The sequence below is a fragment of the Zonotrichia albicollis genome, chromosome 6 (genome assembly GCF_047830755.1).
Source record: "Zonotrichia albicollis isolate bZonAlb1 chromosome 6, bZonAlb1.hap1, whole genome shotgun sequence".
In the NCBI taxonomy this organism is placed as follows: Eukaryota; Metazoa; Chordata; class Aves; order Passeriformes; family Passerellidae; genus Zonotrichia; species Zonotrichia albicollis.
The window spans coordinates 15,339,777-15,360,717 of NC_133824.1; the positions used below are offsets into that span (position 1 = coordinate 15,339,777).

Sequence of the window (20,941 nt, forward strand, 5' to 3'; positions counted from 1 at the left end):
GACTCGTAGTGCGTGAACGAGGAGCGGCCGCGCCGCGCCCAGCGGGAGAACTACATGTCCCGGCGTGCTCCGCGCGTCGCTGCCCCACCCCGCCCTGCACTGCTGTGAGCGCTGCTGGCGCGGGAGGGGCGGCGAGGTGAGAGAGGGGCCGGGGGCGGCGGGCCCGGGATCTGGACCTGGGGCAGGGGTGGCGATAACCCCGAGGCTGCCGCTCCCTCCCTCCATCCCTCCCTGTGCTGAGGCAGCCGCGCGGTGCCGTTGCAGATGAGCAGGGTGCGGGCGGACGAGGAGGAGTACTGGCACAGCTCCAAGTTCCGGGCCTTCACCTTTGACGATGAGGATGACGAGCTCTCGCAGGTAGGGAGGGTCCGGCCCTGGAGCTGCCGCTCTGACACCCTCGCCGGGTGGGCCCCCGTAGCCGTCCCAGCCCGGGTCTCGGCCCTGCACATCGCGGAGGGTCGGTGTTGTGTCGGTGATTGTCACCTCCTGCCCGCTGCGGAGGGTAGCCAGGGCTCCCGTCTCTCTCCATGGTAGCCAGTCCCAGATCTCCTGAGGACGCGCTTCCTCGGCCGCGCACCAACCGCTTCTCCCGCCGGCTCAGCTGGTAGTGTCCATGCAGGTGTCCTTGGGGCTCCCAGTGTCTGCTGCATAGCTACAGGACTAAAATACCATCCCGAGAAGAAACAATGGAAGCTGAAGAAACTGTATTCGAAATTCTTTGGGAGATGTTTGATGATAGTAGGAAATGAAGTGCATTCTGCAATTCTGATGGTCCTTATACAAGGTCACTCTTTTGTGTGTAGCTGAAGGAGTCCAAACGGGCAGTGAACAGCCTTCGGGATATTGTCGATGATGATGATGACGACCTCGAGAGGGTCAGCTGGAGTGGAGAACCTGTGGGAAGTAAGTGCAGAAGTAGTGCAAAATATCTTTGAGACAGAGGGAGTTTAAAATTGCTGCTTAAGTCAAGTCACTTAAGTCAGGAGTATTATTTGCTATCCAATCCTGCATATCTAATCTGATTCAAGTCTCCCAGGTCACATTGTGAGCTCCTTGATGTACCTGAGCAGATCCCCTGAAAAGAGGGTGAGCAGAAGCACGAATTGTGTTAAAAAAGAGGAGTGCAGACAAGTGGAGGGAATTCACTGTGTTTTTTCTAATATGTAGCCAAGCTCAGAGCAGGTATTTTGGTGGTTATGGTCTGATACTTGTCTTGGTCAGGTGGCCTGTGAGATTCTACGTGATCATTTCCTTCACATCACTGTCTGTGAAATGGCACTATTTAAAGTTTCTGTGTTTTGACCCCACAGCATTTTAAGCAGATATCCAAGGTTTCATGTGTGCTTATAGAATGACTCTGACACTTGAAATTTGAAAGGGAACTGTAAACATTTAGCAGATGTGTTTCTAGTGATGATGGGAGTGAGTTCATGGCCCACACACAATCCTGTGTGCTGTGCTTTTGAGTTCACGTCCCACAGAATTGTAACATTTGCTAACCAGTGCCAAACTGTGAAAATTTTTGTATGGGTCACCCAAAGGATCTTCAGAGACTGATCTTCTTGTCCTTTGCTGTAGCTCTTCCCTCTCCTTTCTTTTCCCACCCAGGGTCTCTTCACCTATTGTGGTTTTTTGTCTGTCATCCTGATCCTAAAATACATGTGTTGTGCAGCTGTGTGAAAACAAAGGGAAACTGTATGGAACAGGCAGGAGGGAGACACATGCATTATTGCCAGCAGCAGATGCACACTGAGAGCTGTTTTGTCTGTGTGGGAAGGAAAACTATCTTAGTCTTCAGTGTTGAGGAAAGCATGCTCTTAGGCTTCTGCAGTTTGAACTAGGCCAGGGACTCTGTCTTGCTTTGTATTTTTACTACAAGGACCATGCTTTGCCTCGTGCAATAATACATAAAAGGTGGGAGTGTCTGTGTGTTCCTTCACACAAGCCATAGCCAGCTGTACAATGTTGCTGAAACCAGCCATTTCTGGAGGACAATGTGCCACTGCTTACCAAGCAGCATTATATGAGGCTGCAATTCTGCAAGGAGAGATGGATGCACTGTGTCTACTTAGTGCTGAGGGGCAGACTTACCTTGATGTGCTAGTGCAGAACTGACCAGCACACATCTGGTAATGTTTCTGCCATGCCAGAGGATCGTTCTTTACAGACTTTCTGGGATAAAATGACCTGTCTGCACACAGGTATCTCCTGGTCAATCAAAGAGACAGCCTCTGGCAGCACTAGCTCCCTGGATGGCCGAGACTCCAGCCTGCAGAAAGGCTCTTCCTCCTATGCTGCTCTTCCCAAACAAGCTTCTTCCTACTCCCTAAGCAGCCTGTTCAAAGGTGAGGTTCAGTATATGCCACATTGACAAATGTGTTTTCCCTTGAGACTGTCAAGGGGCAATGAGTTATCTTATGTAAATTGTTTCATCTGAAGTGTATTGCAAAACAGGGAGGCTCCCATCTCTCCTCAGGGTGGAAGTGTATTGCTCTCTGGTCAGAAATTGAAGACTGTCTGGTGCAGCTGTGCCACGTGCTCTTGATCAGCACTGTGATCACGTGCTTTTGTGGAGTGGGAAGGGGCTTTGGAGATTACGGCTTCTTAAAATCCAGGTTCCAGAGAACAGCAGGGTAGAGCACAGCACTGTGTGCCAATCCATTTGGTTGGTGGGCAGAAGCAGATTGCAAAGGGACTGGCTTGACCCATGTAGCCCTCATTTGATTTTGAGTTGTGAATAGAAGACAGATTGATTATGCTTTATTTGGAGCTCAGCTGGCTGCTGTTGGTGTTGGTTCAGCAAACACATGACAGTAGCAGTGGCAGCGTAGCTGGTTATGGGGGGAGCTGTGCAGCAGGCTGTGGGCAAACATGCACAGCTTGCAAGAGTTCAGCTCTGTTCTCACACAGCAAGACAAGAAAGCAGCTTTTACTTTGTCTCTCTTTCTCTGGGGTGTTTTTTACTCTCAGCTATGACAATAAGGTGATGAAGAAAGGCATCCAAATTGCAGCCCTGGTGGCTGGAGCTGTCCATGTTGCCACAGCCTATGTTGCAGTGCTATGTGCTTGAGCCTCAGCTCTGTAGGTAGATGAGTGAATTCAGGTGTAACCTCTCCTGGCCTCAACACCAAGAGAGCAGATAGGGATGGAGTGTGGTATGGTTTGCAATGCCACAGACAACTTCAGCACCTTAGAATGTAAGAGGTGAGCCCCAGCTGTGCTGCTGTGGTGTGAATCACTGTACAGGGAGGCTTGTTCTATGGCGTAGCTGCAGTAAACTGGTTGCAGTCTAGGCTTATGTTCCCTGTGCAGGAGATGCTGCTGGTGAAGTGACAGTGTCTCATCAGTGTTTTTATTTCAGGACGAAACAAACTCTCAAGTTTCCAGTCCCTTTCAGATGGTAAGTTTTGGGGCCCTGCCTCATCCTGGGAGGGGTGCAGATTTACATGAAACTAAGCATTTCAAAAAAAAAAAGGGAAGTGTCATCTGCCTTATGATGCAAGAAGGGAAGCTGAATCATGTGCTGTCTAAAAGCCAAATTGTGGGTCGTTCTTTCCTCAAGGAAATTAACAAATTGGCATGATGATTTGGGGTAATTACTTATGTACAGCTGACAACTGTTTTAGAGTAATGCTGTATTGCCATTTGATGCTGAAGTTTGGGTCTTCTGCCATGAAAACCAAGAAAGGGATGGGTTTGGAAGTGGATGTGAATCAGGATTTTTATGCTCATGTGTGCCTTTCCCTCTCAGCCCTCACTGACACAGGAGTTAAAAACTATGCCCCAGAGCTGCGCAGGCCGAAAGCTGAGTACAAGGTGAGCAGCCTGTGCTTGTTTTATACCAAGATTAGTGGACTTCGTACTCTACTGGTTTCATGGGAGGTGATTAGTTGCTGTTTCAGACAGAAGAGGGCAATGCAGGGAATAGGACAGGGAGCTGCACAATGCAGCCTTGCAGTAATTTAAGCATTCTCTCTTTTTGCACAGAAGTATGGAGTTTTGCAGGGGGTCTTGGTTTTGGTTACTCCTTTTAATGAATAGCCTAGCAGTCTTTGTGGAAAGGATTTCAAAATAGTGCTTTGTCTGTAAGCTGCTTTCATGTCAGGTCAGATAAACTGGCATCACATGTGGTTTTTACATTTTTTAAAATATGAAAGTTTTCAAATCTCTTGTTCATGAATCACTGGGACAATACAGAGGGAGTTGTGCAGAGGCAGTGTTTCAGTTGGCAGGAATGTTTGTCTTCCAGATACACAGTGATAAGTGTTAGAGAATCTAGAGGATTTTGGGACTAGGTGGATTCCTCTTACAGGGTGTGAGATTGTGGTCCCATGTCCCTAGGTCCAGGCAGTAACAGGACTGAGCTTATATTTCCTTCAGAGACAGACATGCACAATTCTAACACAGCTGTCTGCACAGATTAATACAGGCAGATCAATGCCTTTATGAATAGACACATACAGAGAAGACTCAAGCTTCATCCTGAGCTTCCTTACTGGCTGACCAGCTCCACTAGTGGAACATACACACGCTGTATGGGTCCCTCCAGTAGTTGGTCTTAGACATCTGGTTTGTTTTGTAGCTGGACCCCAGACCCCAGTCTCCTCCAGTAGCTGGCACTTGCATCCTTGAGCTGCCAGGGTTCATGCTCCACCTGTCCTTGGCCATCTGATCCTCCCCAGACTGGTGTATTTTGTCAGTTAGCCATTAATGACAAAACCTAACAGACAGCACTTCCTCAAAGCACAGAAGAAGAAACAAGAGTGCCCTGTTGTGTTCTGTTCTGGGCCTGCAGAAGCAGTGAAACAGGAAGGAGGAGGATTATACAGCCTCTTAAATGCAAATAGGGGTGGGACAAAAAAGGGAAAGCTAGTGGCAGCTTTTGATGAGTGTCCTGACAGCGACAGGCTGAGAAGATGCCTCTGGCCAGAGGTGCTGGAGGGAGCTCTGGTGCTCAGGATATTTGACATTCAGCTGCACATTGCTTTGAGAGACTCATGTGCAGAGGTCTCCCAGTAGGACTGGGTCAGACCTTTCATCCTTAGATTTGGGCTTTCAATAAATCTTCAATGGATTTAAAATTCAGTGTCATCAGAGCTGGTTCTTGTTGCTTCCTTTCTCTGGGCCTTTTGAGGCAGAAAGCTGAATTGCAACTACTGGCTTGAGGGCCTCACAGAGACCTAGACGAGATGACTTTATGGTGTCTGAGTTAGGAGTGGCCTGGGCCACCATCACTTTTTATCCAGTGCTTCAGATCATAGTGTCTCCCTGCTGCAGGGGCAAAATTCTGGTCGTTGCAGCAGTGGTAGCATGTGACCTTAAGGTGATCCTCCTCCAGGCTTCAATGCCCTTGTCACGCTGTCCTTGTCTTGTGCAACTCCCCAGGTGCTTGCCTGAGGCTGTTGTCCCTGTTCTCCACGCTGCTGTGGAAAGCTCACCAGCAGAAGTCTGTCTGAATTGTAACAAGAAACTGACTCCTTTCCCTTCAGTTTTGGGTTAGTCTGTTTTGCATGTATTTTGTTTGTCCTAAAAGCAACATAGTTTGCAAGGAAACAACCTGATGCAATGCACTACTTATAAAGGATATGATGACAGACCTTACTGAGGCACTAGAAATGCTGTGTTAACATATGGGCCTTTAGCTTCCCTCCACACCAGCACATGCAGAGTCTGAGGGCTCAACATTTGCACCTGAAAAATGTACATATACATCCTACTAACACCTCTCCTGGAGCAGCTGAATGATCAGTGTGAGTAGCTACATGTAGGCCAGCACTGATGCAGCAGAAGTGGAAAGCAGCTTGGAGATTGCTGAAATGATCTGGGGCTTAAGAGTGCTTTATTTCTCTTGTGGCAGGATTACAGTGGTGACTGGAGCCCCAAAGATACAGTCAGGAGAATGCAGAGGGGCAAGGTAAGGACTTTGCACTCCCACCTGCTTGTGAGGGATGGAGGGTGGGTGGTCCCAAAATGCTTTGCACTTTGCTGTGCTCCTGGCTATTCTGGGAGCAAGGAGGGGATCTGTGTTGCTTGCAGCACCTAGCAGGGATGGTGCTCTGCCTGTCTGTTACTTTGCCAGGTGGCAGTGCTGGGATCACAGTAGCTCAGGAGCAGCAGGAGAACTTCAGGGTTTTGTTGCTTTGTTAACTTGAGTTGTCCCCTCAGCAAGGCTCTGACAGTAGGTATCTGTACTGCTGTGTCCCTTTCTACCCCTTCTGCTCCCTGGGGCTGGGTTTATTTTAAAAATCTGAGAGGGTGGGGCTTTATCTCCATTCTCACTTGGTGGCAAATGGAGAGAGGAAGACAGAAATGGTTTCACTGGAGCTGTAATCTTAGTCTCAGCTGCCTCAGTGTGCAGTGAACACATAAGGAGATTGTGGTTTCACTCTGCATATATCTTCTCAAAGGCTGAGGAGAGCTAAAGGCTGAGAGAGGCCACAGATGTGGGGTAAGAAGATGGGAGCAAGAGTTATGACTCTACTTATCTGGTGCCCTTTGTGGAAAGGGGCTTGTAGAGTTCCCTCCTCTTGTCAGGGCTAGTGGTTTGTGGTGTACAGGAAAGTTTTGTCTTGTTACAAGGGTGTTTGTGCTGAATGTACATTGTCTGCTGTCCTAGACTGGGCAGTAATGAGGCTTGACTGCAACCCCTGTGGACAGATTTCCAGGGATTATGTGTGGCACGTGGTTTCAGCTAAATGAGAATTTCTCCACTCATTGGGAGGGCAGTTATTCATGTTGCTGAAGGGCTTATGGGAGAGGAATGAATAATATCTTGGATTCAGCCTGAGGATTGTCTCATGTCCCACATGCCTCCTTCTTCCTGTTCTATCTCTAGGTCTGCTCTCTAGAGAGATTTCGCTCCCTGCAGGACAAGCTGGTGCTCTTGGATGAAGCTGTGGCAGGGCATGATGGGAATGTCATTACAGCTGTGAGTCCTGCTGGGGCTGCACAGGGCTGGGGCTTGTGGGTGGCCCCACAGAGAGTGCTTGTGAGAATGCAGTCAGCTGGCCACCTGCTCTTGCAGGGATGGGGGGTGTTCTTTAGCTCAAACAGTTACTAGAAGTGGCAAAGCTAAAGACTGGGAAAATCTGTATTCCTGCTGTCTTTCCTGCCACTCGGCAGAATTGATGCTAATAACAAGGACTCTGATCCATCAGCCTTACAGATTTTTGCACCTACTTCTTGAAAGTCAAGGTTTAATCTGCTCATTTCAGCTCAGAAAATCTGGGACCTGGCATTTGGGATCTGGGGCCTCACCAGTTTTTCTGGCTTTTAAAATATCAGAGAGGAAATGGGATTGTGTTAGAGCTTACTTCATCTGGGTCTTTTAATTCCTTTGTATTTTGCATGGAAAGATTTTCCTTTGTAAATTTTGGTCTCATTTATCTAAACTCCAGAGCAGGAGCTTAGGCAAGAATCTAGGCAGCTGTGGCCCAGGCTCACTGCTTGTCCTGGGTGTTGTGGGTACCAGAATTAAGTTCAGTGCTATAAGAGCTGAGTTTTCAGAGGCCCTTTGCAAAAACTTCTCTAGGCCTTGACCAGTGTGCTGTTTGTTTCTCTGTCTTAATTCTGACCTGTCTGGCTGTGCTCACAGGTCCTGATATTCCTGAAACGGACGCTGAGGAGAGGTGAGCATGGCTGGGGCTGGGATTTCTGTAGTGTGTTTCAGTGAAGGATGGAGGGAGTGATTTCTTCACAGGGTACAAGTTACAAAGAGAGCATCTGGATATTGCTTTTTTACTAAGCATGAAATATTTTTGTAGCAAGTGTAATGTAGGAGGCAGTGGGGATGGTGAAGCCTACAAGGGCTCCAGAGAGGAGCTTTAAGCAGTGGTGGGTGGTGGTGATGGGATGAATGAAAACTAATCTCTAGAGGTAGCACTTGGCTGTGAATTTTGCTGTCAGCCCAGTGATTGGGCTCTTCTGTGCTCCAGCCTCCAACACTGTGATTTGAGATGGGATAAAGTTGATGAATCCTGCCAATGGCTCCCTGCACTGTGCTAAGTCCCCTGTGCTTGGTAGTGTTATCTTACCTTACCCATCTGTACATAAACTCTCTCCCCTGCAGAGATCCTGTTTCGGGAGCTGGAGGTGCGGCAGGTGGCCTTGTGCCATCTGATCCATTTCCTCAGAGAGACAGGGGAGCAGAAGTTCCTTCTGGATCTGCTCAGGTGAGGCTGTTGATCCATCCTGTGACAGGCTGAACACACTGCTAGGAACCTGCCTCCAGGTTAATGCTTCCAATTCCCTTTTGCAGGTTCTTAGACAGGACTGAGGAAGTTGCTGTGAGTATTCCCAGGAGCATAAGCTCCCTTACTGCAGGGTGGTAGGCTGGTTGCAGAGTGTGTGGGAGTCAGCTTTTTGCCCCCATTTCACCTTCTGGAAATACTGTATCTCCCAAATCCATGAGAACACACTGCTTCTTTCCCCTCTCCCTCCAGCTGTCTCAGTACCGGGAGCATTTGAACATCCAGGATGTAGAAAAAAGGAGGGAATTTCTGAAAGGTTGCATTGGGTAAGAAAAAATGCAAAAGTAGGGGAGGGATGTGGATTCTTCACAGAAGGTGGTAATGAAGAAAATTAGGCCTCTGTGCCAGTGCCATGGCTTGTGGGGGTTGAGAGCTGATGTTGGTTTTCCCTTAGTGGGGGAGTGGGAGTAGTGTTGTGGGTACAGTGTAGACCAGAGAGGAATCATTTGTGGTCATCACTAGTCCAGCAGCTTTTGCTGGTAATTCAGGAAGAAAGATGCTTTAAGGGACTCTCTGATCATTGACCCTTCAGATTGTGATGGATGAAAGTCTGGGTGCCTGAGCACTTGAGGAAGTTGGTAGCATCCACTTTAGGTTATTCTGTGAAAGGTACATAATGTTTCTTTCTCTGGAGCCTGTCTAAGAGAGAGCCAGTTGGAGGGGGCAGTGGGTCAGGAACTTGAGTAGCCATTCAAGATGGGAAGAATGGGAGCTTGTTTGGTAGAAAAAAATTCTTCCAAGAGTAGTTAGAAGTAAATGAAGGATTCTGTACTTCAGAGCTTGTCACAGTGTCTCTTTCCTTCGTGTCTGGCCAGGCTGCCATTTTCAGCTGAGGATACCTCCCACATCCAAGACCATTATACCCTGTTGGAGCGACAGATCATCATTGAGGTATGAAATCTTCTCTGCTGGTCAGGAGGTGGCTGGGACTACCTGTGAGATCTCTTGCTGTCCCTGACTTACACCACTTTGGATTTAACCAGCCTACCCTGGCTAGTGTATTTGTAATTGCTGTTCAGGCTGCTGTGCCAGGCACATGTGAAATACCAGATCTGAGACTTGATAGTATGTTGGGGCTGTGCTTGCACACTGCTGTCACAATGGTCTCTAGGTCTCTATCCCACAGCTATACAGGCAGTTATCTTGGCTCATGTTCCCTGTCTGTCTTGCTGATTCTGCAGGCTAATGATCGGCACTTGGAGATGGCTGGGCAGTCAGAGCTGTTTCGGAAATATCCTCGCAAGGCTTCGATTCTCAACATGCCACTAGTGACCACCCTCTTCTATTCCTGTTTCTACCACTACACAGAAGCTGAGGTGAGGACGTGGCAGAAGATAAGGTTGCATCTCTCCTTGTAACCCTCGAGATGTGAGGTGGTCAAGCTGTGGTATATTAAGGAGAAAAAGGAAAAGAGAGGTCATGTTTCATCCCTCAGAGAGACTTTGTTCCCTGGCACCAGTTTGGGGCTTTGTGCTCCAAGACATTCAACCTGGCACCATTTGTCAGCGAGTTGCCTGCTAGAAACCACTGTAAATTCCATGAGGCTGAGCTGCGTGGTACTGGTGATGCACCAGTTGAGGATGCAGGAAAACCAGACCAGATAGCTAATGGGGTGGGATAGTTGCTCTCTTCTGCCAGCTGCTTCCTCCTGTGGCACTGACATGAACAAAAAGCAGTAAAATCTTGAGAAGATTGACTCTGTGCGAGGCAGATGCCTTATAACAGGTGTCTGAACCCCTGCTGTGGCCTGCCCTTCTGAGTTTGCACTGACTTGTCTGCTTTCTCTAGGGAATGTTCAGCAGCCCCACCAACCTGAAGAAGACATTTAAGGTGCGTGAATCTCCCCTGTTGTGGAAGCACTAGCTGAAAACATGCACAGACAAACTGTATGTAATGAAGGAGCTCAGTAGGAGGAATCTGAGGGGCTCAGCACTGAGCTAGGGAGGAGGCCATGGCATCCTTTTTGAGCAGGGCCCTTCTGGAGTCTTAGAAAGGCAATTGGGAGCCATGTGGAGAATTTCAATGGATGTACCCTGGCTGCAGCAGCACTTGCAAATCCCCACTCCCTAGTCTCTGCAGTGCTGTGTATGGCATCAGGCAGCACCTTGCCTCTTTGCCTGGGTGTTGGTGTAGGTCCTGACAGAGCTGGGGCAGATGCCATTCATGTCCAGCCCACAAAGACCTGAGCTGTGCTATTGTTCTGACTGCAGCTTTCTGCCTTGCAGATTCCTGATAAGCAGTATGTGCTGACTGCCCTGGCAGCCCGTGCCAAGCTGCGGGCCTGGGGTGATGTGGATGCCCTCCTCACCACCAAGGTGAGCTGCAGAAAGCCTTGCTGGGGACACAGTCCCAAGTTCTGGCATCTGCTACTGATAGCTGGCTTGTTCTGGAGTTACTGGACAGACTGGTTTTATTTCAGCAGGGCCCAGCACCTCTGCTGCAGAGTGTTGCAGTACTTTCCTCCTCTCCCTAGCTGAGACCTCTGCTGGGCCTGGCTTGGCTGCAGCAGTAAGGTCAGAGAAGGGGGCTGCCCCTGAGCTCTGCTACCAAAGGGATTGCAGCCAACCTGTGCCCAGCCACTGCCTGAAGGGCTCTGCAGTGGGGTGCATGTGATGGCTGTGGAGTATGGTGCTGGCACTGGGAGAAAAAAAAAACTAATTTTCTTGTGCCTGGAAGGATTATCCTTTTGGGTTAACATAGATTTGGTTCATTTCAGAACTGGCTGGGTTACACCAAGAAGAAGGCACCTATTGGCTTCCACCGGGTGGTGGAGATCTTGCAGAGGAACAATGCTCCAGTGCAGGTGAGGCAGGAACCCCTGCTAATGACCTGCTTTTTGTTGGGATTTGGTGTAGGAATGACTCCTCAGGTGAGCTGCTTCCTAGCTGGAAGTGGGAGAAGCTTGCTGATCTTTTGGCTTTGCCAGGTCGGTGCAGCACACAGCTTTGTGACCTGTGCCTCAACAGAAGGTGTGGGTGGTATTGAGGGCTGGGTCCTAGCTCTGACTACAAGAGGGGCAGCTGGCCAAAGTTGGCTGGGAACTCTCTTCCCATGTGCATTGCCACCTTTCTTTGCTACATTAAATTTTCTCTTTCTTAATCTGGCTGGCAATGGTTAACCTGATCCATAGCAATGAGGTAGCCTAACATTCTGTTGATAGGAGGAAAAGTGCCAGCAAAACCTCAGGTCTGGACATGAGGAGAACAGACTTCAGGCTACTCAGGGAAATGGTAAGGTCCCCTGGGAAAATGTTTTTGCAGGCAGTGGGGTCCATCAGTCAGTTTTTAAATATGACCTTCTAAGGGTACATAGCAGGCAATTCCCAAATGTTGGAAGTCAGGCAGGCAAGGCAGAAGGCCAGCTTGACTGAACAGGAATATTCTCTTGGAAATAAGACAAAAAAGGAAGGTGTAGAAGCAAGGTCAAATGACATGAGAAGAATACAGAGATGCTGCTTGCCACTGTAGGGAGAAAATTTTTTGCAGCCAAAGCTCTTGAGGTCACTTGTTCCCTAAAGAAGGGGCCAACTCTGTGTGACTAGCAACCTTGGAAGGTTTTGGGACTGGGGTGAGGGAATGAGGCAGGACATACCTGCAGAAGGGAGCTGAGACACTCTTCTGTCTCTCACAGGTGCTGCAGGAATACGTGCGCCTGGTGGAAGATGTGGAGACCCGGCTGAACCTCGCTACCAAATACAAGTGCCATGATGTTGTCATAGAGGTAGGTTGCTGCTGTGTGAAGAGTTGGGACACAGGCCTGCTTTGTCTCTCTAGCTTTTCTGTTCTCTGTCATGTGCCACTTCTGTCACGTGCCTGGTGGTGTTTGTTTATCCCTGTGGCCTGGGAAAAATGATAAGGTTCCCAGTAGAAGTCCATGAGCCAGGAGAGTGGCTCCTAGCATTTGTGCTGTGAAATTCTTCTGTGTTGGGAACTGCATGGGGGATTGTAGAGTTGCCCTGCCCATCTGCAGGACACCATGTAACCACTGAAGTGTCCCTTTCTCTCAGCTGGGTGCTGGTTTTGCCCTTTATCTAGACCTACCGGGATCTAAAGGATCGTATCCAGCTGACAGCATATAAAGGCAAGGTGGAGCGGGGCTCTGCAGAGGAAGAGAAGATAAACAGCATTCTCAGCAACACAGTAAGAAATGCTTACTCTTTGTTCCAGACACTCTCACCAGAAACAGGTAAAGATTAGGTGTAGGGGCATGGCTGTCCTATGTACTTTCTATCCCTGCTGGGAAGCTAATCTTTTGTTTGCATTCAGGGTAGGAATGAATGGTTATACTGATAGAAATGGCACACTCTGGCTGTAGCTGTCCTTGTCAGGAATTGGGAGTCACTGAGTTGGCCCCTAGGGCTTGGTGTTCAGCATTGCTGTTAGTTGTGTCTTGTTCCCTCTTCTAGCAAATCCGGTGGAAGAACTGAATGCCTGTGGAACAGCCTGTTTGGCCATCACCTTGTCACTGAAAGAGGGAACTGCAGAACCCAGTCCAGAGCCAAGAGAGCAGCTCTGTTACTACTCATTGCATGATCAGCGTTCGTCGGTGACAGTGGGTGCCCGTGCCCAGTGGGACCGTGGCGCTCCGGGTGGTTGAAGACAGCTACTAAACTGTGGCTGGCAAAACCATGGTATAGATCCAGCAGGGTTGATTCTTTTTGGAATCTGATTGTATTTGACCTGGCTGTAAGCCAGGCATCACTTGTGTGTATGGAAGGAAGTTGCTGGGACAGCAATATGAATGTTTGCTCTGGGTGGTGCCTGGCTTGTTCTTGCAAGAGGAGCATGTCAGTCACATTTGTGACTCTCTCCAACAGAGAGTGCTGATCAGTCCCTGTAACAGTCAAGCTGGCTTGGGCATCACTAATCATGGCTGTGTCTGGAGTAAAACCTACCTGGACCATGTTCTCCCTATGTGAAAGTGCTGGGAGGCAATGGACCACTTGCATTTTTTTTTCTTTTTTTAATTCTGGCTCACTCTAGGAAAAGAAGTGTGTGAACTCATGCAGAGAGCCAGGACAGCAACCTCTGCCAGTATCCTTCTGCTAGCACTCTGCAGCATTTGGAAGATCCCTTTATCAGGGAGATACCTAGTGTAGAGGTGGTCAGAGTCCGTATGGGTTGGATGGAGAGCAAGTAGGAAGCTCTCTCAGTTGACACAAACCTGCTGCCCCAGCAGCTCTTTTCTCAGAAAGTGTTATGCCAGGAAGGATTGAAATGCACTTTCTCAGAAACACAACTCCTCAGGCAGCTGCTGGCTTCATCCTTTCAGACCTCACTTCAATTCTGTAAATAAAGTTGTCTCTCCTTGGCCTGTTTCTTTCCTTTCCCCACTAAGCACATTGTCACTCTTGTGTGTTAATACTGAACAATTTATCACCTCCCACAAAAGGAGTTGTAGGATGTTTTTTAATATTCTGAAAAGCACAGTGCATGTCACAATGGAGTGACATTGCTTGCATCACTACCTTATTTAACACCTTCAGTGCTATCAGCACAGATGATTTAATTTTAGAGTTTGTAGGAGAGTTTGCTGCCACAGAGGGTCACACAAAGACAGTAGATTTGGATTCCAGCCTCCCTGATGCACTATGAACTGTCTTTTTTTTTTTTTTCTGTTGGTGTTTGTTTTTTTTTCTAACAGAATCATTTGGGTTGGAAGGGACCTCTTGATCATTTAGTCTACTCGTGCTTTAGCAGGATCACCTGGAACATGCAGACCAGGACCGTAGCTGTGTGGGTTTTCAGTATCAACTCAGCTTCTCTGGAAAACCTGTTCTGAATTTGGCAATACTCACAGTAAGAGTTGAGTTTGTGTCTTCAGATGGACCAGCACATTTCAGTTTGTGTCCAGTGCTCATTGTCATCACTGAGCACCACTGAAGAGAGTCTGGGTCCCTTTCTTTACTCCCTGTCATCACATACTTGGACAAATTGATAAGACTGCCCTTGATCTAGGGCCATTTTAGCTGAGGGATGCTAAAGTTAATAGTAACAAGTCTAATACAGCTTGTATTTTATGTAGCTCATAGTAATTGAGTAAACAGATGTAGTCTACAGGCTGCATATAAAGTCATATAGCCCCATAAACTTAGATAAGACAAATATGGAGAATGGTCCTCCAGGGAGATGTTGGAATAAAATCCTCTTTCTAATCATCTCAGGGAAGAGACGAAACAGGGTTTATTACATAGCTTTTTATAGGTCTTGAAAACTAGCCAGATTCCCAAGGCTCAGCTGTTTCAGCTAAAGACTTAAATCAGCCTGCAAGGACTGGGCCAAGCAGCTGAGTTCTTTGCATATTTGTTCCTTTGTGTCACTCTGCTGTTGCCCTTTGCTATATAAGACCAGTGACAGGCAGCCACCCAAGTCCCTCTGTGCCACTTTGGGCAGGCAGACTGCTACCAGTCTGGTAGCAGTGGTTTGTGTTTCACCTGCATGTGGCAGAGTGCAGGTAAATGTGTTCTGGTGCCTAGAGGTGTGCTGGTTCATAGCTCTGCTTTCTCTCTGAGCTTTTGAGTCCCTTTCACCTTAGTGCAATAGCCCTGCAGAAGCAGAGCTTTACATGCATTTATAACAATGCTGAGCTGGTGGTCTGGGAGGACATTGTGTTCCTCTGCTGCCTCCTGTCACACATGCTACCATTTGTCCTGTCACTGTGTAAGCCTTGACACCTCCATCCCTCCCCTCAAGAAAAATTGACCATGTCATTTCAGAGCCTGGGCCTGAAACTGTCACCAAACTCAGGAAGATATTAAACTCTGACCCTATCTTTGAGGTGGCAGTGAGTTGCATTACTTTATTCTGGCCAGGATGTGCAGTGAAAATCATTCCAACTGCACCTCCTGTATAAGATTTTTTATGTATTTATACATTTATCAAAACCAATTTTATGAAAACAAGCTTTATGTCATGGGTGGCCTTATGTCAGTTTTTTTTTTTTTATGGCAGACTCAATACTCAACACACAAAATATTCACATACTGCAGTGAACTCATACAACTCCCTTCGAGTGAAAAGAACTCAAAGCATCTGAGCAAACTCCACCATAAAAGCTGCTAACTTACTAACTTACATGTGGCCTAAAAAAAATTCACAGTGCACCTTTCACCATGCAGTTTCACTACAGAATTTACTGCAGGACTCAATCCTGCAATTTCTGGTTTTACCACTGGATGGAACTCAAACCCATTGTTTCTATAAAAGGGGCCCTGAAAAATCAACCATCCTGTAATTAGTGCAGTTGTTGAGAGCACCTGAAGCACCCCTGGTGCTCACCTTGCCCTCATGGCAGAACGGTTATATGACTTTATATGCAGCCTGTCAAGGAATACTGGTTACTCAATTAGTATCAGCTACATAAAATACAAGCCATATTAGACTTGTTACTGTTAATTTTAAAATACCTCACCTAAAATGGTTCTAGATCAGAGGTTTCAAACCAAACAGGTCTGGTTGTCAGTGTGATTCCTCCCAGCAGTGTGAGATGAGAATATCTCTTCACATCTCTGTGCACACAGGTAATTGATACTTGATTTTTGTTCATCCTGCAAGGAAAATAAAACTCCATGAATAGATGGTGGCCATTTTTTTATGCAGGCCTGAACAGTGTCATGTGGCAGAATCTGCCTCACCAGAAGGCATTGAAATGAACAAATGACCTCAGCTTTCTTGAATGCTGCCTCATCTGTGCAGAGCAAAAACCTTCTTGCCTAGCTTTGTGTGCAAGAGTTTTGTCAGCAAAGATTTTGCCTCTTCAATTACTCAAGAGGAAAAAGACAGTTGAAAACTGAGGTACTTCTTGTCTCTGCTTTGCAGCTTGCCCCATCTCACAGAAAGCATGGGCTGCCTTGTTGGGTTGGAAGGTGCTGAACTCATGTTGTCCTTAGGACCACATCTCTGCCCCAGGAATTGCCTTAGATGATGTATTTGCAACAGAAGACCTGGACTGAGTTATTTTGTCTGTAGATCCTATTTATCAGGGTTGTTTGAAGCAACTGATCAAGACTAGGGCATTGAATGCAAAAAAAAAAAAAAAAAATCCTATGGGAATATCTAGAGAAGACAGTTTTTGGGTGTAATGATCTTATGACAGTTAATGAACTGGGCTACTGAGGACGTTAAGACAGGGGAAGGCTGCTTGAGGGAAAGGATTCCTGCTTTTGCAGGACTATTCCAGAGCCATTCTTCAACATTTTATGTTCAAGTCTCTGATGGTTTCTCAAAGACCCAAGGAGGAGTCTTGTAGTCAGACAATGAAGAAAACCACTGCTAGTTACATTATTAGCAAGCTGCTTTGGACAGTTGTTGCCAATAAATGTTTCCACTTGTTTTCCCTTCTCAGAACCTTCCCCTGGTTTGTCCTGACAGCTGTGTCACTGAGAAAGTCTCTCTTTAGGCAGCTGCTAGAAAAGAGAGTTTGTCTGGTGCCATCTGATGCCTGGTGCTCTACTGTACCAGGCACCCTCTGGAGACTGTCCTACAAAGCAGTGTGGGCTCAGCACCAAAGACATCTCTCACTTCAGCTGCAGTGGAGCCTGGTATGGTACTGGATGACAAGTCTCCATTGTCCACAGCTGCTTCCAACAGTTTCTCAGAAATTCTGAGTATGATTCTAAATCTACACAAACCTTAATGACGCCCATGAGGAATGCTTTGCTGAGATCTCATCCCAGTCTCTTCATGGGACTAAGCAGTGCAAGAACCAGCACTGTTAACTCTCAGATTCCAAACTCTTCCAGCCCATAACCTTAAGCACACATTTTCTTCTATGAGTTTCAGTCTCTACACTGTTCAGCAAACTTGCTTATCCCTGGTTACCTGAGGGGTTTTTTTGTTTGTTTTGTTTTGTGGGGTTTTTTTTGTCTGAATTTACTTATTACATAATCTTCTTGGCCTATGAACTGCTTCAGTTTCACTGTGTTTCTATTGCAGCTTCAATACAGAACTGAATTACAAAACCAAATTATGGTTATTTTGTACTGGCTGCAGCTTTGGTGTAAAAAACTAAAGAGGATCAGGCCCAGTGGTTTTTTTATTATTATTTTTTTATTCCCCATGAGGGATCTTGAGAAAGCCATTGAATCCTGACAACATACTAATGATTTAGTCAGGAATGCTCTTTCTGTTGAGCCAGGCCTTCATGAGCCCTTCTACTTCCTTGCTGGTGATGATGCTCCCCACCCTCATCACCACAGACTATATGATGTATCCTTCAGGGAAAAAGCAGGTACCTGGATACTCTGTCCAAATCCACCCAGGACACAGCAATTTTTATTCCCTAAATTCTGTAGTTCAGTATTCTTCTGTATTTTCTGCCGCCATCTATCATGTGTTACAGTACTGTTTACCATGATAAAACATTGCCTACCTGGTTTTGCGTCACAGGAAATAATTTCTGTGGCCAAGGATTAGTTATGCATGTTGCACCTAGACCCCTTGCTTAATTCTGATTGCTGAGAGCAGCTGTCTGCACACCTGTACACCAGTTATTGTCTATGCCATTTATCTTACATCTGGGTTTCAGAGCAAGCCCCGTCTGCAGACCCTGAAGCCTGGGAGAAATCTATGCACTTGAGCATCTGGGAAATTCTTATCAATCACTTGTGCCTAAAATATGTCTATGATTGGGGTTTTTTTGGTATTTTTAAATCAACTGTGAAGCAGAAGTAAAAGACAGACAATAGTACAGTCTGATCCACAGCCTCCATTTCACTAGTTCCTGCACGCAAATGAAGTATTGCAGGAAAAAGACAATGTGGGAATGGGTTTGGTGTAATAAAATGTCTAAGAGCTGCAGTGGCAGTGCAGTGCACAATTTTTTGTAATTGTGAAAAGGTGGAACTGTACCCCCTTGAACAATCTGCAAGGAAATAAGGGTACAGTCTGCTGTGGCTGCTGGGCTTCTTACAAAGGCAAAAGTGCAGTATGAGTCTCTAATTCTGCCTCTGCATGTCCTGCGATGCAGGGAGAGCACCCACTCCCTCCATGGCCTGGGATCCTTGCAAAGGAGGAGTTGTAGTATAGGGCTCCAGTCCTGCTTTTTGGATAAACTGTGAGAAAGTGAGGGCATCTGCTTTCTTTCCTGTTGGTGCCTTTCTCTCCAGGAAAAGACCCATATTGTCTCTGTATGGGAGGGTAATGGATCTGCTGAAGAGAGGCTCCTCAATCCCCAGCAGCTCTCGCACGTGTCGCGAAATTTCCTGAAATACAAGAAAAAACATCAGCAATTCTCGTGTTTCTTAAACCAAGACAATAGGGCGACAGCTAAAACTATCCATTCCATGTCAGAGCAGCAGGAAAAAACAGTGATATTCTGAATTTTGGTACAGTTTCATGCTTGAAGTTGCAACATAAGGGGGATCTGAATCCATGTGACTCTGTTAAAGCAGCGCATATCACCTTCTCTCCAGGTTTACTGTCAGGGATGGCATCACATCTGGTCTCCTGGTGGCATAAATATAGCTCTGCTTTCCTCCTTGCACTTCAAGGACAAACAAGTTATTGATAAATGAACTGCAGTCTCTTCTGCTTAATGCAAAATCATTGCTGGTTGTTAAATTGTAATGCAAATTACAATCTATGCAAAAGTGTGAAAAATAATTAGTGAAAAATCATATTGTTCATTTAGAAAATGATGAGTGTATGGTTGTTTGAGATGGCTGGACCTGGAATTGTGAGTGAGCAGAGCCTTACCATGGTTTTGAATCAACTTCTGAGAATTTAACTAATTTGACTGAAGCTTCAAAATACCATTTGCAAGGTTTTACTGATCATTCACAGTATTTGTTCAAAACCCTCCCCCAACTTTAGTTTGACTCTGAATACTTTTTGTGATAACAAAAGAACACCAGACTTTATCTTGAATGCTTTTGATATTTAGAATACCATTACAGTGGGATTAAAACCAGCAGTAATGTCCATGCTGCATAGCTTCCACATAATTAGCTGTGTAGTTCTCTACCAAACTGCCATTTCCCCTAAACTGCAAACATTCCCATCTCACTGAGCTGATGCTATCACTCTTATTTCTATAGCAACTGTATCAGTTTCCACTGCTCACAGCCTTTAGTTTGTATTTCTTGTTGGGAAATTGCAGTTTTAACTTTTCACCTGCACTAGTAGACACTTCCTGAAAGACCCAAAGGGCCCTATCCTGCAGAGCTCTGCATACTTAGATTCTGTCAGAAAAAAGTTCTTTAAAACACAAATAACTGGCAGGATAGGGCATGACCTTTGAGAGCATATAGATTCCACTGAAGTCTGTGAGATGTTCCCAATTTACCTGCAAGCCTTGGAAAGCATTACTGGACTGTGTCACTTCTAAGCTTATGGCAGTGTCCTGGCTGTATATTGCTTATCTAGAGGAATTTCAGTTCCAACCAGAGGAAGAACGGGTCACAGCTGATATGTCTAACCCATGGCCTAGTATTTACTCAGCAGCTGAACTAACACCATACATCATCTCTATATCCCAATAATGAGGGTGAGACTTACAAAGCATATAGAATTCTTCCACTTTTGGAAAGCACAAATGACTGTAATCTCTATCTGCTTGTACCAGAAATATTCGTGAAGGTTTGCTGTCTGAAAAACTTAATATTAAATTGATGCCTTTCTGTCAAAACAACAGGCAGTCATGGCACTAGTTAATGGTTTTGGTGGCATTATTTAGTTTCAAACAAACTGTTAAGATTGTGCAGCCGGACAGAACTGTGGTGAAATTGCATTTTGGTATTGTAGGATAAAAGAAACAGTGTTAATACTCTAGTCACCGGAGGATAGAGCTTCTTCTTTCTTCTTGGTTTGAACTTCTATCTTGGTTTGAACTTCTACCTGAGTCTGCTGGTGAAAGCCATTTCAAATTGTGATGCAAAACAGATGATTTGGCTCTGTAAATGCGGTCCCTCTGTGGTTTCCACTAGGGAAGGGAAAGGGGGTAATGAAACTTAAGTAATTTTGTTCTTCTGAACTTTTAGGAAGCTTTGGAAGGCCAGACTGTAGCCCTGAAATTCAGCCTTAACTATCATGTTAAAGAAAATATAGAGGTTTAAAAGGAAAAAATGTTCATAAAATGAGGAAGAGACAGCTCCTGTTTGTGTCCAGCAAAGCGTAAAAGAAGGAAATAAAAGCGAGCGGCCCTTTTGCACCTGCATGTGCCCGAAGTCCGTGACGCCCATGGCGGGCAGGTTGGAGCAGTTGGCGTGGATGAGGCGGCGGCCGCTGATGCCGTTGGCCCTGAAGCATTCCTGGGCAGGGAAGCGGAGGGAAAGGGATCGCCCTGTGCCACTGCCGCCCCCCTGCCGCTCTCGCACGCACACGGAGCTCAGAGGGCGGCGGGTTCCCGCCCGGGCCCCAGCCCCGCACCTGGTACTGGGGGAAGCCGAGCTGCGCCACCCACTCGGCCACTTCCTCGGCGCTCCAGGCCAGGAAGGGGCACACGGCCCGCGGTCCCCCCGCGCCCTCGGGCCCAGGCTGCGGCCCTCCAGCCGCCCCAGCCCCCGCGGGACCCGGGCGCGGCTCCACCGGCTCCATCCCCGGCCGCCGCGTCCTTCCGGGACCCGTTACCCCGGCAACCATCGCTTCCTGGAGGTGCGCCCCCTTCTCCCTTCCGCCACTCCCTCCCTGCTGTCAGCCTGCTGCGCCGCCCGCGCCCCGCGGCTCTGCAGAACTGAATGTTGATTGGCTGCGTTG

The 20,941-nt window shown here is 47.1% G+C and overlaps 3 protein-coding genes across 3 annotated transcripts; 2 read left to right on the forward strand and 1 right to left on the reverse strand.

Moving 5' to 3' along the window:
* The first annotated feature begins 1 nt into the window (after nt 1).
* On the forward strand, nt 2-16,208 carry VIPAS39 (VPS33B interacting protein, apical-basolateral polarity regulator, spe-39 homolog). The gene is made up of 20 exons (XM_074542554.1): nt 2-136; nt 265-357; nt 804-903; nt 2,202-2,345; nt 3,362-3,400; nt 3,752-3,816; nt 5,858-5,914; nt 6,836-6,928; nt 7,595-7,628; nt 8,069-8,171; nt 8,258-8,285; nt 8,442-8,515; nt 9,065-9,140; nt 9,431-9,565; nt 10,038-10,079; nt 10,475-10,564; nt 10,966-11,052; nt 11,880-11,969; nt 12,284-12,388; nt 12,655-16,208. The coding sequence occupies exons 2-20, from the start codon at nt 265-267 to the stop codon at nt 12,673-12,675; spliced, it is 1,476 nt and encodes a 491-aa protein (XP_074398655.1). The 5' UTR covers nt 2-136; the 3' UTR covers nt 12,676-16,208.
* Nucleotides 13,962-20,013, forward strand: LOC102069218 (uncharacterized). Its single transcript, XM_074542144.1, is given in 7 exon segments — nt 13,962-13,976; nt 14,743-14,917; nt 15,812-15,958; nt 15,961-16,029; nt 16,394-16,661; nt 16,663-16,737; nt 16,739-20,013. Coding segments are annotated over 7 exon segments (894 nt in total). The 3' UTR covers nt 16,884-20,013.
* Nucleotides 16,335-20,845, reverse strand: SAMD15 (sterile alpha motif domain containing 15). Its single transcript, XM_074542557.1, has 3 exons — nt 20,615-20,845; nt 20,398-20,496; nt 16,335-18,450 (listed from the first exon to the last, which is right to left on the reverse strand). The coding sequence occupies exons 1-3, from the start codon at nt 20,825-20,827 to the stop codon at nt 18,184-18,186; spliced, it is 579 nt and encodes a 192-aa protein (XP_074398658.1). The 5' UTR covers nt 20,828-20,845; the 3' UTR covers nt 16,335-18,183.
* Nucleotides 20,846-20,941: the final 96 nt, after the last annotated feature.

What these genes read in the sequence shown, in the direction of transcription:
- VIPAS39 (XM_074542554.1), top strand. Translation starts at nt 265, where the DNA reads ATGAGCAGGGTGCGGGCGGACGAGGAGGAGTACTGGCACAGCTCCAAG. An exon ending in CCTAAGCAGCCTGTTCAAAG is followed by an intron (nt 2,346 to 3,361) that starts GTGAGGTTCAGT and finishes TTTTTATTTCAG; the next exon opens with GACGAAACAAACTCTCAAGT. An exon ending in ATGCCCTCCTCACCACCAAG is followed by an intron (nt 10,565 to 10,965) that starts GTGAGCTGCAGA and finishes GGTTCATTTCAG; the next exon opens with AACTGGCTGGGTTACACCAA.
- SAMD15 (XM_074542557.1), bottom strand. Translation starts at nt 20,827, where the DNA reads ATGGTTGCCGGGGTAACGGGTCCCGGAAGGACGCGGCGGCCGGGGATG. An exon ending in TCGGCTTCCCCCAGTACCAG is followed by an intron (nt 20,497 to 20,614) that starts GTGCGGGGCTGG and finishes TTCCCTGCCCAG; the next exon opens with GAATGCTTCAGGGCCAACGG. An exon ending in CGGACTTCGGGCACATGCAG is followed by an intron (nt 18,451 to 20,397) that starts GTGCAAAAGGGC and finishes CTTGTATTTCAG; the next exon opens with GAAATTTCGCGACACGTGCG.